At 39.4% G+C, this 15,802-nt stretch overlaps 1 protein-coding gene across 1 annotated transcript; it reads left to right on the top strand.

Moving 5' to 3' along the window:
- Positions 1-626: 626 nt before the first annotated feature.
- Positions 627-15,055, top strand: Sym (symplekin scaffold protein). The gene is made up of 13 exons (XM_034977052.2): positions 627-820; positions 910-1,103; positions 1,823-2,018; positions 3,178-3,365; positions 3,675-5,266; positions 7,308-7,547; positions 8,478-8,720; positions 9,530-9,636; positions 10,930-11,035; positions 11,947-12,065; positions 12,519-12,662; positions 13,773-13,913; positions 14,703-15,055. The coding sequence occupies exons 1-13, from the start codon at positions 773-775 to the stop codon at positions 14,754-14,756; spliced, it is 3,372 nt and encodes a 1,123-aa protein (XP_034832943.1). The 5' UTR covers positions 627-772; the 3' UTR covers positions 14,757-15,055.
- The last annotated feature ends 747 nt before the right edge of the window (positions 15,056-15,802 follow it).

Below are 15,802 nucleotides of genomic sequence, written 5' to 3'. Positions count from 1 at the left end.
ATTGCATTATTCATTTAATTTATTTAATTTTGTCAACAAAAGTATAGTTAATCCCTGACTCAGTGGTCAGGAGTTATACTTTTGAAAGAATAAAATACCAAAGTTACCCATCTCTACCGTAACAATAAAATATTCTGTGTTAATCATCTATGTGTAACCTGTGAACTTTGTTGTATCTGTGAATATTATACCTCTGTGGTTGGTTGACGTTTATTTGACAAGATAATACAGTGTTTCCACTTATAGGGAAACCACCCTTTTTAAGTGCAAAACGATTAATATTAGATACGCTTAGGGCCGCATGTGCTTTTTTCCGTGACAGGCATTTTGAGTAATTTTGGGTAAAATTAAACTTCCGGTGACAACTCTATTTTTTGCCCAACTTATTTAAATTTTATATTTCTTAGATTTAATGGATAGGCTTAGAAAGGCTTAAAAACAGCAGAATTACTGTATTATAGAATAACAATTGTTTTCTACCTTAAATCAGGGTATTTCGTTTTAGTTAAATTAGGAGGAATCCCTACACCAGCCCTACAGGAACTGGGTAAAACCAAAATCGTAATTGGAAACACTGAGACATTGTCATTTGAGTTTTGCTTTTGACAGAAGTGAGATGACATTTAAATGCGTTTTTGCATTGGCTTGGAATTGGATTTTCAGTATTTATATTTAATAAGATGCAATTAGTGATTATATTCTCTTTGCAATAATTTTTATTTAATTTCATGAATTCGTTGTCAATAATGTTACAGTAGTTTATAACAATAAAATGGCCAGTAAATATCAGCAAGGATCGAATGTGACCGCGCAAAATCAGGTGTGTTTCGTCTCTACAAAAACTTGTTATTTTATCGAAATATACTGATTAATTATTTCCACGGTGTTTCATTTCCCCTTCATTTTCAGTTAATACAATGGATAAACGAGGCAGGAATGTCCGAGGGCAAGAAAAAGGCGAATCTTTTGCGGAAAATTATCGAAGTTTTGTTACATCAAGTACCTGCCATGGTACCAGTTTACATGGAAAACATCCTAAGTTTTGTCAGCGATAAGTCGCCTGAGGTTAAAAAACTGGTTGTTGGCTTCATCGAGGAGCTGAGGTAGGTCTTACAAAATAGTTTTGAAGGTTCTGCAGGTTTAGTCCTAAATTAAATACATTTATGGACATAGTACAGTACCAAAGAGTCCTTGGATCAAGTTATAGCTTAGGTTTATCACATTCTGGTCAGAAATCATGAAGATTTTTATTCGTTTTACGGTACCTACTTTCTGTTCAGAGGGATATTATTGTTATTAATCACTACCAATATTATAAATGCGAAAGTTGGTTTGTTATGACCCAGCTGATCAAAGTGATTTCTTGCATGGATATAAGTAGTTAAAAGTTATGGAGAGTGGCATTGTTAGTTTTTATCCCAGAAAATAGTTCTTATAGGACAAATAGTGTCTCTTCTGCCACATGTGGGACTCTAACTGTGGGTCTGGAACAGAAATGCCGGTCCGGCAAAGATACTCTTCAGTTACTCTTCAAATCATAAAAAATTACAAATCTTGTAAGCAACTGAAAGCACAGCTTTTGTCATGAACAAATAAATCAGTTGTACAATGGTGACGATTCTCTTGTCTTCCTCTAGACTAAATTTAGAGTATCTGCATCTTTTTCTTTTTAATATTGCTATAACATGTGTTTTTATTGACAAATAAAAACGTCAAATTAATTGTGGTATGTACCCATTATCTACATTAAAATATGTTGTTATACCATGAAATAAGCTTAAATTTATATAAATATATCATTAGTATACATATTTTGTTTTAGCAAATCACACCAAAACTGTCTACCTAAAATAATAACTCAGCTGCAGCTGTTAGTGATAGACCCAATTATAGCTGTGCAGAAGAGGGCTATTCAGGCAGCAAGCTTAGTGTATAGAAATGTTCTGCTATGGATCTACAAGGGCACAGCAGACGTATCCGACAAGCAATATGTGTGGGAACAACTTGCCAAGTTAAAGGTGAGTCTCATCATTGTCAACCAATAGATGTCCATTGCTGGATATAGGGTCTTCCACATGCCAGTCTTCCACCGCCTGAATCCAGCAGCTCCCTTCGACTCATTTGACTCATCTGCCCACCTAGTGGGAGCTCTTCCAACATTGCGCTTTCCAGTGCGAGGTCGTTATTCTAGCACCAGGCTGGACTGTCGGTTTGTCGAACTATGTGCCGTGCCCATTGCCACTTCAGCTTCGCAATCCATTGAGCTATGTCCTATTCAAATGATAGCAAACTTTGTTCTGGTACTTGATACCTGCTATAAGTCCCACAAATTGCATATGCGCGTGGCCGCTATTTTAGTGACGTCAGCACTAGACTGAAGTTTCGAGCTGATGGTATATTTTTATTTCGGCTTCGGTGTAAATGAGACATGGTTCCAGTGCAATAGCAATTTGCGGGACTTATAACCGTGTTAGTGCTTAAGACATCCACCTTCTCCTTTCTGCCAGTCTGTTGGCTACTAACAGATAAGCTGGTGGCACTATAGTTTGATTTTAAACCAAACTATAGTGCCACCAGCCATAGTTTTGCCATGATTTATTAAATTGGACCACATCTATTGAAAGTTTTTTTGTATATTTGGTTTAATACTTTTAGAATTTGTTAAAGGCCTTTAGGTCTATTATAATAGATTTTAAGTGAATCATTTCAGATCTTTTTTCACTTTTCTTGTAGGGTTTGCTATTTTTATTGAGATTATTGTATGAATTATAATATGGTACACTAACATGAGGACAAAAGGTTATATATACTCTATCCACGGAAAGAAGTTAGTATAGCGCTCTTTCTTACGTAATCCCATACAAATGATAGACAAAATCATTGACATTTTGAGCTACCAACCAATCACAAACATGTTTTCAAAAAACATTTGAAATCCGGTTCGAAAATGTTTTCAAAAACATTCGAAATTCAATTAGAAAACATAGTTTAGTTTGTGATTCGTTGGTTTTTCAAAATGGTTAGCGCCCACTGAGATTTTTGTCTCTATCGTTTCTATGGGATTACATAACAGAAAGAGCGCTATACTTAGAAATTAGTATAAGCTATACTAAGTTCTTTCCGCGGATAGAGTAAGTAAGTACTTATAGAAATTTTTAAACAAAAATTTTTTTTCAGCTTCTAATTTTAAACATGATTGATAGCGACAATGAAGGTATACGGACGTTTTCTATCAAGTTTCTTGAAGAGATGGTCGTGCTACAAAGTGCAAACCCTACCAAGGATTCAGACGATGTATTGAGCCTTGATCGTTTGCCAACCAATCTGCCTTTCCTCAAAAGAAAAGCTATGGAAGAGGAATCAGAGTAAATAGTTTAATTATTCTGTAGTTCAAGTCACACAGCGGCATTGCACCTCACTTAAAATTAATACATGTTGACAATTTTTTTGATAATTTCAATTATAGTATACATTTTCAAATATAATACCTTTTATAATACATCTGTTTTGAAATGAATTGTAAATTACCGAAAATCTCGAAAATATTCATTATGTTATTTGTCTTAATAAACAATAGTTAATATTGTTATAAGACAATTTGTATAATATTTAATGTTTAATATTCACAAGAAATTCATTTCGATTTAGATTATAAATTTGTAATAATATTTCAGGCACATTTTCCAACTGCTCCTCAAATTTCACAACTCTCAACACATATCAAGCAATAACCTAATGGCTTGTATGACAACATTGTGTATAATTGCCAAACTCAGGCCCAAGTATTTGCCAAACATCATCCAAGCATTGGGAGACCTCCACACAACGTTGCCCCCAACTTTATCACAGTCCCAAGTGAATTCTGTTCGCAAACATTTGAAAATGCAACTGTTGATATTGGTCAAACATCCTGCTGCTGGTGATGTAATGCCTCAGCTCACTCAACTGCTCCTAGACATAGGAATGACTCCACAAGAAATAAATAAAGTATTACCTAAAGAAAGGAGGAATAAGCGATTGGGAGAAATAAAAAATGGAGACACTCCAGCAAAACGAATCCGAATAGATTCACCTCAGAGCGCTCCAGGAAGTGATAGTAACAGTAATAGTCGTAGTGATTTCAACATTTTCGATGAAGACAGTAACCAACCTGCCTTAACTGTTGTACCTACCTCACCAGTTGTGATAACTAAAGCCACGGCAACAGAAGACTCTATATTTGATGGATTGAACAACGTAGAAAACGTTGTTAACTTAGTAATGGCGACATTACTTAATAATCTACCAGTACTCATGCCAGACTTTTTCATGACTGAATATAAACCCATACCTAATTCGGGAACAAAAGTTCAGAAGCGAAGTCTGGCGAAAATGATGCTTGCGGTAGTAAAGGAAGAACAACCTACGACGATCAGTACTGCCAATATCGTCCCACCAACATTCAATTCAGAAGCCATAATACCTTTACTAAGAGATGATGAAGAAAAATTAACACTCAAAAACGCTGTAGCGAAACTCCAAGAATCAACTAAACAGGATAAGCAAATGGAAAATGCTGTATCCAAACTCATGGAAGAAACGAGACAGGAACATCTAAAAGAAGAGGAAAGAAAGACAAAGGAAAAAGATAAGTTAATTCCTCCACCGACACCGACAGTTCCTAAGTTAAAACAAAAAGTCAAATTGCTCAAACTGCAAGAATTAACGCGACCAATACCAAAAGAAATAAAAGAAAAGTTGATCTTACAAGCGGTTGAAAGGATTCTAAGAGCAGAGAAAGAAAGTATTATCGGTGGAGCTACACAAATTCGTTCGAAATTTATTACGATCTTCGCATCAAGTTATACTCTCGAGATACGGGATCTGGTTCTCAATTACATATTGGAGGACCCATTGAATAGGATGGACTTGGCATTATCGTGGCTATACGAAGAGTATGCTTTCATGCAAGGCTTTAACCGACATCCTGTAACTCTGCAGCCAAAATTACACGAAAAACATGACGAGAATTATAACCAATTGCTTTGCGCTTTAATAACGCAAGTAGCGGAGCGGGGTGACCCGGTAATGGATGCTAGTAAAGACGTGTTGCTAAGAAAGATTTACTTAGAAGCGCCCGTGGTTACGGATGAGGCTGTTGAATATTTGAAGCATTTGGTTACGGAGGAGAAGTCAGCGTTCTTAGCTTTGGAAATGTTGGAAGAGTTGTGTATTATGAGACCGCCGAGAGCGCATAAATATGTAGCCGCGTTAGTTTGTCATATCTGTAAGTGACTTTCAAATAATTTGAACATGGTACTAAGATATTGATTTATTTTTAACTACATGATGCCCGCGACTTCGTCCGCATGGATTTAGGTATTTAAAAATCCCATGGGAACCTATGTCCTTCCCCGGGATGCAATTCTCGGGGAAATTAGTTGAACGGATGGGCCGTGAAAGGCTAGCAGATGGACAGACACACTTTCGCATTTATAATATTAGTATAGAAGTATAAATTATCTAGGTTTTTTGTAAACAAATAATATTTAATTTTAAAAAAATAACATGGTTTTTAGCCTCAACTTTTATATACTGAACAATAAAATTAATAGTAAAAAGATTCCTTTACGCGCGTTTGAAGTAAAATTATCTTACATCAGAATAAAAAAACATAGGAAATATAGGCCTCAATACAACTGTTCTTTTTCTTCTTCTTCTTCTTTACATTTTCGGGGAAGTGATCGTAACTTCAATTCGAAAAAAGATCAGTGTGCCTAGTGGGAGATTTCCTACCTATTCGATCGCGTAAAAGTTAACTACGATTTGTATATAATTGAAACAGCGCCATCTAGTGCCAAGTAGGAGAAACATAAATAGTGAATGCAAGTTTTTTACGTCCTCGGGACCGACTAATGTTTACCGACTCGCATTCGAAAGTGACAACGTGAGCGCACGTGATTGGTCGATTTAAGCATGAGGTGAGTGTGAGTTTCAAATTTGGACAACTTGCGAAGTAAATCGAGTAACCACGACGCTAACGCGATCGATAAGTTGTCACATAGATTTTTGCAGTGAGAGTAGGGTGAGAACTAATAATAAAGACATTTATTTTCATTTAAGCGGTGATAGCTTGGGGTGAAGATGATGGTCTCCTAGTTGGTGGGTCCGGGGTTCAATCCCGCGCATGCAACTCTTACTTTTCGGAGTTATATTTGCGTTTTAAGGAATTATAATAATATTATATCCCTTGCTTTAACGGTGAAGGAAAACCCGTACTTGTCAGATTTGCATTCTGCGAGAAGAACCGTACTCAGTAGTGGGTCGGCTATGGATTGATGATGATGATGATGATGATTTTCAATTAACTTTTGTGTGACCATGGCACTTAATTAAACTAATATTATAGGGGAACAGTAAAAAGTCTTGTGCAGTCAAAACTACTTTTAATTTACTTTTCTAGGCTCTAAAATAATTTTAAAAATGTGTTCATAAACATACCTAATTAGTTTTCTAAATCACATATAGATGACGCTGTTGTCATTAACTTACAGTTTTGCTCAAAAAATTATTAAAATATCTTGTACGATGGTGCGAAAGCCTTCATGTGCGAGTCCGACTCGCACTTGACCGGTTTTACCTACAAAGACGATGATTTCAAAACATAAACATAGACAGTAGATATAACCAGTTTAATTTTAATAGACAGCTGCTTCCATACAATCACTTTATAGAAATTTCATTCTAAATTTGGTTGGTTTATATCACGACGTCAACTTAACAAAAATAATAAACGCCATTCACGGTGAGTACACGTGTATGGGCTGGTTAGCTTCGGTGGTAACTCACACTCGCTTGCTCGCGATTCTCGATGCGTTTGAGGTTAGCTCGATTAACGCAGTAGTGAAGTCATTTGAATAATTTTGTGGAACTCCCACTCGGCACACTGAGTTCTCTCAAGTCGCGTGTGAAGTAATTTTACTTCAATAATGGGGCCGACTCTTTTGTACACAATCTCTAAACTAAACTAAATTAATAATGTTTGAAAACAGGTCTAAATCTAGTGCTGTCCTTTTTCCACAAGCAAACTTATAAAAGGGATAGCAATAGATTTCGACGTGTCATTTCAGTTTAGTTTAGAGATTGTGTACAACGGAATTAGCCACTATATTTTTAGTGAAAACGTAATTTGTAAATTCCATTCCGTAACGAAACTTGCGTGCCTTAGAGTTCACGGAACCCATCTTGATGTAAGGCACCTTGTTTTAGAAAAGGTAGCAGTATAAAGGCACTTTCACATTTAAATAATATTACTTATGGATTTTCAGTGAGTGAAAACGAGGAAATCCGCGACATAGCGTTAAAAACATCGATAAAGATCTACAAGCGTAGCACGGACGCTACGAGAAAGGTCATAGTCAAGCACGCGCTGCTGTACCTCGGCTTCATCTCGCTGTCCACTCCGCCTCAGGAGCTGTTCGGCAACAAGCACGTGAACAGGATGTGGAGCGACGAGCTGTACAAGCTGTGCTTGAACCTCGTTCTGGCCTTGTTCCCCGAGAAAGAAGGTAGGCCTAGTCATCATCATCAACAACCCATCACCGGCTTCTACTGAACTTGGGTCTCCTCTCAGTAAGAGAAGGGCTTTGCCATAGTCCACCACGCTGGTGAAGTGCAGATTAGCAAATCTAGTATCCCAGTGAAAAATTAAATATTTTTTCTAGCCCATTATATATTTTTTATGCAAGAAAAGGTCTTATCCTACGCTTTTCTTCTGTATTCATGTATAAAAACCCGTAAGTTGTCAGGTTATCCGACAGAAGTGAAGCTTCCTGTCTCGCTCACTCATATGGGCAAAATATCAATTTATCAGTTTGTTATCGGAATATACTGTGTGCTAAAGAAATTCACAACCTTGTTTCTCAATTCTCCTGTACCAGTGTTTCCTGCCACAAGGCAAAGTGAATAGGCATCTTATAGGCAACAAAGTGAATAGGCATCTTATAGGCCACAAAGTGTATAGGCATCTTATAGGCCACAAAGACCCCATTTGTTGTCAAGCGTAAGCTTTTTTTTTTTTGTAGAATTGATAGTGGAACAGCGCGTGTATACGGATGCGCGGACGCCGATGCTAAGCGTTGTGTGCTAAGACAATCAGAAGGGCCGTTAAGGGCCGCGCTCAACCAGCCCGTCCCATCCGACCCAAACGACATCAATGACCCAAACCCCGGCCTATTACGACCCGCTTTCAAACATTATTGGATGAAGCCTTCTATATGTTTTTTTTAGAGTTGATAGTGGAAATCGCTCGCGTATACGGATGCGCGGACGCCGAAGCTAAGCGTTGTGTGCTGAGACAATTAGAAGGGCCGTTAAGGGCCGCGCTCAACCAGCCCGTCCCATCCGACCCGGACGACATCAGCGACCCGAACCCCGGCCTTTTACGACCCGCTTTCAAACATTATTGGATGAAGCCTTGTATATGTTTTTTTTTGTAGAGTTGATAGTGGAAATCGCTCGCGTATACGGATGCGCGGACGCCGAGGCTAAGCGTTGTGTGCTGAGACAATTAGAAGGGCCGTTAAGGGCCGCGCTCAACCAGCCCGTCCCATCCGACCCGGACGACATCAGCGACCCAAGCCCCGGCCTGTTACGACCCGCTTTCGAAGCTTTGTTGGACGAATGCCCGCGTGGCGCTGAAACTTTGCTGACCAAGCTGGTGCATATTCTCACGGAAAAAGGTAAGTCATCATTACCATCAACCCATCGCCGGCTCACTACCGAGCACGGGTCTGCTCTCGTAATAAGAGAGCTGTTTGTGGTGCTTACGATAAATGTATGACGCAACTCGATTCATAAATTTTAAGAAAAGTTCGCCATATTTGCTGTATGTGACAACTATCATGTCAAAAGTGAAAGATATGAAGTGGAATCGCTTTTGTTACGTACCATATAACAACTATTGTAGTACTTACTAGGTTTATTTGACTATTTTGTTTAATACTCACATAATATAAGCATAGACCACGCGCGTACACACACACACACACGCACACACACATGCACACACACACACACAAATACACGCATACATATATCTATCCATACACTTACTAACTTACACACGTTTGCTTGATATCGCTGAATTGTTAAGGAAGAGCGGTGTCTTCTGACACAGGAGTAGTTCGCCTACTCCTAAAAGAAGGCTCCAACCTCCTACAGCTACTGTAAACTCAAGTTATATGAAATAAACTATTAAACTATTAAAATTACAATTGGGTCGGAGCACCCCAGTACCAACTCCTTCCATTTGATCGAATCCAAAGGCGGGCTGTTCGACTTGTGAACGATCCCAAACAAACCGGCTCGTTGGATAGCTTGGAATACCGCAGAGACGTCAAGCTCTCTTTGCGTGTTCTGTCGCCTCTATAATGGGGAGTGCTCTCAAGAGTTGTTTGATCTCATCCCTCCCTCCTCTTTCTACAACCGCGCCGACTTAGGCCGTTAGGTCTACTGAAAATTAAAAAAAAAATTGAAAATAATATTTCAGGTCCCCCAAGCCCAGAGCTGGTGTCCCGAGTGCGCGAGTTGTACGCCACGCGAGTGTCGGACGTTCGGTTCCTCGTACCAATACTCAATGGACTCTCCAAAAAGGAGGTAAGCTTTACCCTGTGTAGACAGACATGCGTGCGTGGATGACAATTTAAACGATTTTTCTTGCAGTTGTAAATGATTTATTGAGCGCAGACCGTTGGTTGGGTTTTAACAAAAAACAACAAAAGGAATTTATGAAAACGTCAATTGATACAAAAAACATATAGAAAATTGCGGGTGGTTATAAAACTATTATGTTGCATGAACTGACATTTGGAAAAGATAATAAATGTGTGATTTTAAATTAATAATGTTTGATTCCAAAATATTAAACATGAGTTATAAAAGTGACTAATTTATATATATACAATAACAAAAATACTATAAAGAAACAATTAAATAATTAAGTGAACGACAAAATTATGAGTCGACGAATTGGTACGCATTTGCCGCGAAGATGTTGTAGGCGCTTCAACACCCTGGAACCACACTTTATAAAGCAGGTTTGAAATGTTTATCATTCTGAAAGGATTTACGAGGAAATCCGTAGGAGAACCAGAGTGACGGACATAGCCCAACGAATTAGCCAGCTGAAGTGGCAGTGGGCAGGCCACGTCTGCCGCAGAACCGATGGCCGATGGGGCAGACGTGTTCTGGAGTGGAGACCGCGTATCACCAAGCGCAGTGTGGGACGACCTCCAACCCGCTGGACTGACGACCTTAAGAAGATAGCGGGAAGTGGGTGGATGAGGAAGGCGGAGGATCGTGTGTGGTGGCGTGCTCTTGGGAAGGCCTATGTCCAACAGTGGACGCAAACAGGCGGATTGATTGATTAATCATTCTGACAGAACTAAGCAAGTATGATCATCATGATCAACCAATAGGAGAACTAGAGAAACCGACATAGCTCAAAGGGTTGCGAAGCTGAAGTGGCAATGGGCAGGGCACATAGTTCGTAAAACCGATAGACGTTGGGGTCCCAAGGTGCTGGAATGGCGACCTCGCACCGGAAGACGCGGCGTTGGAAGACCCGCCACTGGGTGGACGGACGTCAGACGAGTTGCAGGGAGCCGCTGGATTTAGGCGGCGCAAGACCGTGGCGTGTGGAAGTCCCTACAAGAGACCTGTGAAAAATGAAAATGAAAAATGAAAATCTTTTTTATTCGTATAAACTTTTACAAGTGCTTACGAATAGTCGGATGCATCTACCACTGGTTCGGAATGCCTTTCCTGCCGAGAAGAACCAGCAAGAAACTCGGCGGTTGCTCCTTTCAAATATTTGATATAGGTACACTGTGTGTGTGACCAGCAGTGGACGTCTATCGGTTGATGATGATGATCTTAAATTCGTTTCAGATATTCGCTGCGCTACCGAAATTGATAAAACTCAACCCACCAGTAGTTAAGGAAGTGTTCAACAAACTATTGGGACTACAGAGTAATACAGACGAACAATGTTCAGGTACATTTTTAATTATTCTTGTTAGTATTTAAGTATTTTATTATGATTTTTTTATCAGTCTTATTTTGCTTTAAAGAATTTTTCTTATTTTACATTCCAGATAGAGTTTGTGAGTATTATTTTAAAGTTTAAAAAAAAAAGATATTTTGGTTTTAAAGTTAAATGTTTTGTCGAAAACTTGTATGAATTTAACTAAAGAACTTATTTCAAGACTAGTTCGTTATTCGAAATCTAAAATGCTAAGGTCATCTGATGATTTATATGCATTTAATCAACTTCACCAGTTTTTAGGGTTCCGTACCTCGAAAGGAAATATATATAGGTTATAGTTTTTGAATTATCGTGCATAATGTCGAAAAAATACCGACTGCAGTTCGGAACCCTCGCTAGTCTGACTCGCACTTGGCCGGTTTCTTACAAATGTATTGTAAAATGTTGTATAGTGCATACATTTAGAGAAAGGACTCCCCATATTATTTGCTCTAGGTGTCAACTGTCATATTGTCTTGTGTTATAAAAGTATGATCGAAAAAAGTTAGTATAGGGCTCTCTCTCTTACTGAAACTGAAAATCTCAGTAGGCGTTAACCATTTTGAGTCACCAATTTTGAGTCACCAATTAACCACTAACATGTTTTCAAAAAACATTCGAAATTCTATTAGAAACCATAGTTTTGTTTGTGATTATTTTAGTGACTTTAGTGATTCTTTCCATGGATATTGTATAAGGGTAAACCATACTTTTGACATGACAGTTGACAAGAAAGCAAATATGGGGTGTCCTTTTTCAAAATGTATGCATTATATTATGTTGTAACACATCGAAAATTAAACATTCGGCGCTGTTTAACAAATACCCTTGCCTTCGGCTCGGGTGTCAAAATTGTAGCTTACCCATTGAATTTGTAACAGTCACACCGGAAGAGCTACTGGTGGCTCTGCACCTGATCGACCCCAGCAAGGCGGACCTCAAGTACATCATCAAGGCTACTGCACTTTGCTTCGCCGTCAAACACATCTATACGCAGGACGTAAGTGTTGTATGTTGTGAAACTTGGGTGCTCAAATAGGAAGCAACTAACCGCCTGCAAGCTTTCGAAATGTGGATCTTCAGGAACATGCTCAAGATAACCTGGAACAGCTTTACACCGAACACTGCGGCCCTTGACAGCTGAACTTCATCTCTCGCAGCACCGCAGTGCCGTCGTGACCACGACCCGTGCAATTGGGTTAAAATATCGACAAATAAAAACAAAAATTAATCGTGGTATGTACCCGTTATCTACATTAAAATGTCGTTAAACCACGAAATAACCTTAAAATCGTTCGGCTAGGTATAGGCTATGAACGACTAGGTATCTTCGATTTCACGTAACCCTTAACCAAATATTTGACAGATCGATTCAGGATCAAACCGAGAGTTTCCTCACTAGTTCACTCTGCCATCGGCGTGTTTAATAACTATTGGCATTTATTATTTATAGGTGATATCTGCCGTGCTGCAGAGGCTGGCCGAGGAGACAGAGATCCCGGTTCTGATGATGCGCTCCGTGCTACAGGCGCTCACGCTGTACCCTGCTCTCGGGCCTTTGGCGCTTAACATTCTACAGTTACTCATTGAGAGAGAGGTATATTGTGTCACTATTGCTGTAGATGATATCTGTCGTGCTGCAGAGGCTGGCTGAGGAGACGGAGATCCCGGCGGGGTGATTACGCAAAACGTAGCAGTAGCGACATCAGTAGCAATGCGATAGTTCATTTGCTGTCTCTCTTTTTCTTCCTCTTATTTTGCTTTGTGCCTATTGCTGTTTCTCTCTAGCCGGACATTTGACAGCAATGATCGCGAGATTTACGCCTGTCGCGAGATACGTAATCACCCCTAGAACAGTCTCCGACCGCCATGTCGGAGGAAAAAAAGGGAGGAACACATTAAAAAAAAAACCCCCCGCAATGTATAGCTTGCGAAACTCGGGGCCACTGCCCCGCCTACGACGCGGCACCTATCTACGCAACCTTCGTTGACCTCTAGCGTCACTCAGATATTTTATTTGTAACACATTGCGAAATTTTTGAAAATACAGGTTTTTTGTGGTATCTAATTTAATAATTATCAATTAATTAGGTAATTTATCGTATGAATCGTATACATATCGTCGATTGACGATCGAACCTAGAGTTCCCTCACTCTAGTTAAGTCTGCTAGTGTTCTAATTACACTCTGTATTATGACATAATCTCAGCCGGTGGTTTTTCGTGTGATTTTTCACATACCTGTGATGGCTAATGTTGCAATCTCTACTGGCCTGCAGGGCGATTGTCTAAAACCTGCATCAATCATTATTACAATCTCAATTGTTCTGATTGGCTGAATTTGTGCGATTCTTGTTGCAACAATGCATTGTGGCCAATAGTGAGCGAGCATTAACCAATCAGAGATGATTGCGATCGTGACATTGTAGCTGTCAAACAACCGCGGTAGGGCCACAGTTTTTTATTTTTTATATTCATTATAGGTATACGCTTGACCACAATCACACCTGATGGGAAGTGATGATGTGGCCTAATATGGAATGCGTTTACCTAGAAGATCACACTTCATAGATTCACTCTTGTTTTAAAGATACCCGGGTTGTAATTGGTAGGAAACACATATCGCGGAAGAGTATTCCAAACCTTAGCCATACGTATGAGGAAACACCTAGGATGTATGGAGTTATCACCTTTGCTCATATGTCTAGGTATGGAGCAACAAGGTGGCGTGGGAGGGGTGGGTAAAGTGCAGCGAGCGACTCGGCAGCAGCGCCGTGCCAGTGTTGGCAGCACTGCCGCCGCGCGCCTGCGCACTGCTGCCGCCGCACCTCGTCGCGTTATGCCCACAGGTACTCGACAATGTTCTTTCTTTAAGGTAGCACTAGCTTATGCTCGCGACTTCGTCCGCGTGGACTACACAAATTTCAACCCCCGATTTTACCCCCTTAGGGGTTGAATTTTCAAAAATCCTTTCTCAGCGGATGTCTACGACATAACAGCTATCAGCATGCCAAATTTCAGCCCGATACGTCCAGTAGTTTGAGCTGTGCGTTCATAGATCAGTCAGTCAGTCAGTCAGTCATCTTTTCCTTTTATATTAAGGTAACATTAATGTACAAGTCCTTGTTGGGCTATTAGAACGTGACAAAATAATTCTTTTTTGTCCATATCACCATGACCACTTTTTTGTTTGTCAAGATGTATTTGTACGTGAGATCTTGACAAACAACGTGAAGTGAGGTTCTGTCTGTCAGTGGGCTGTATCTCGTGAACCGTAATAGGTAGAGAGTTGAAATTTTCACAGAATGTATACCCATACATATTTCTATTGCCGCTATAACAACAAATAATAAAATCAAAATAGCCGCCATGAAAAGTCACAAAATCAAAACGTGTTATTTCTTGAACGATAAATAAAAATAAATAAATAAATAATCATTTATTTGCAAGAACGTTGGTACAAAAAAGATGGAAGTATACAATTTAAAGAGCCCATAACATTCGACTAAATTAATCGTGTGCAAATATTTTAAGAGTTCTGGATCAAAAATTAAGTAGTAAAAATTAAGTCAATGGTACGGAACCTTTCCCTGTGCGAGTCCGACTCACACTTGACCGGTTTTTTTTTCTATTTTCAGGCGCCATCGTACACACAAAACGCTATGGAGCCCGTACCACCGGGGATGGAATAATTTATTAATTATAATATACTTCCTGATGCCCGTCACTTCGTTTGCGTTTTAGATTTTCAAAAATCCCGTGGGAACTCTTTGATTTTCCGGGATAAAAGTAGCCTATGTCACTCTCTAGGTCTTCAACTATATCTGTGTAAAAAATCAAGTCAATCCGTTGCTCCGTTGCGACCGATAAACCAACAAACAAACACACTTTCGCATTTATAATATGGGTAGTGATAGTGATTAATAATTATTATTATTATAATGAATTTATGTGGATAATATGTATTGTATTAGTAAAAGAAATAGAAAAACAAAAGAAATGTATTATTATTTATTATTTAAGTGGAGTCCGCGACAGGTCGAGATGGCAATCGGGGTATGAGGCGGGGGGACGCCCCGCACACCCACACGTCACCCGCACTAGGTTAGCGCGGGGGCTATGCGGGTGTCCGGGGCGTTCCCTCTCCGATTGCCATCTCGACCTGTCGCGTATACAACCCGCCCTGAATTATTCCCGCCACTTTTAATAGGAGCTGGTCCCAAAACAAATCGTCAAGCAGCGAAATTTGGCCTATTGCCTTTTTTCGCGTTTTTAGGGTTCCGTACCCGAAGGATGCCACCGAGACCCTATTGCCTACATAGAAATAAGTTAGTATAGCGCTCTCTCTGTTACGTAATCCCCTACAAATGATAGAGACAAAAGTCACACAACACAATCGAGTCACAAAATATGAAACTGTTTTCTAATACTTGAATTTCAAATGTTTTTAGGGTTCCGTACTTCAAAAGGAAAAACGGAACCCTCATACTTTGTCGTCTGTCTGTTTGTCTGTCAAGAAACCTATAGGGTACTTCCCGTTGACCTAGAATCATGAAATTTGGCAGGTAGGTAGATCTTATAGCTGACATTTGGGGAAAAATCTGAAAACCGTTAATTTAGGTTTAGATCACACAAAAAAAAATTGTGTTCATGAACTAATAATTAGTATTTTCAACTTTCGAAGTGAGTGACTATATCAAGTGGGGTATCATAATATTATAAAAGGTCTTCACCTGTA

This window comes from Maniola hyperantus, chromosome 16 (genome assembly GCF_902806685.2).
Source record: "Maniola hyperantus chromosome 16, iAphHyp1.2, whole genome shotgun sequence".
Classification (NCBI taxonomy): domain Eukaryota; kingdom Metazoa; phylum Arthropoda; class Insecta; order Lepidoptera; family Nymphalidae; genus Maniola; species Maniola hyperantus.
The sequence above is the reverse complement of the archived record's forward strand: the minus strand, read 5'-3'. Positions and strand labels throughout refer to the sequence as shown.

Bases quoted from the DNA above. Each gene is read 5' to 3' on its own strand.
- Sym (XM_034977052.2), top strand. From the start codon at position 773: ATGGCCAGTAAATATCAGCAAGGATCGAATGTGACCGCGCAAAATCAG. The intron at 5,267-7,307 runs GTAAGTGACTTT...ATGGATTTTCAG, and splicing joins CGCGTTAGTTTGTCATATCT to TGAGTGAAAACGAGGAAATC. The intron at 7,548-8,477 runs GTAGGCCTAGTC...TTTTTTTTGTAG, and splicing joins CTTGTTCCCCGAGAAAGAAG to AGTTGATAGTGGAAATCGCT.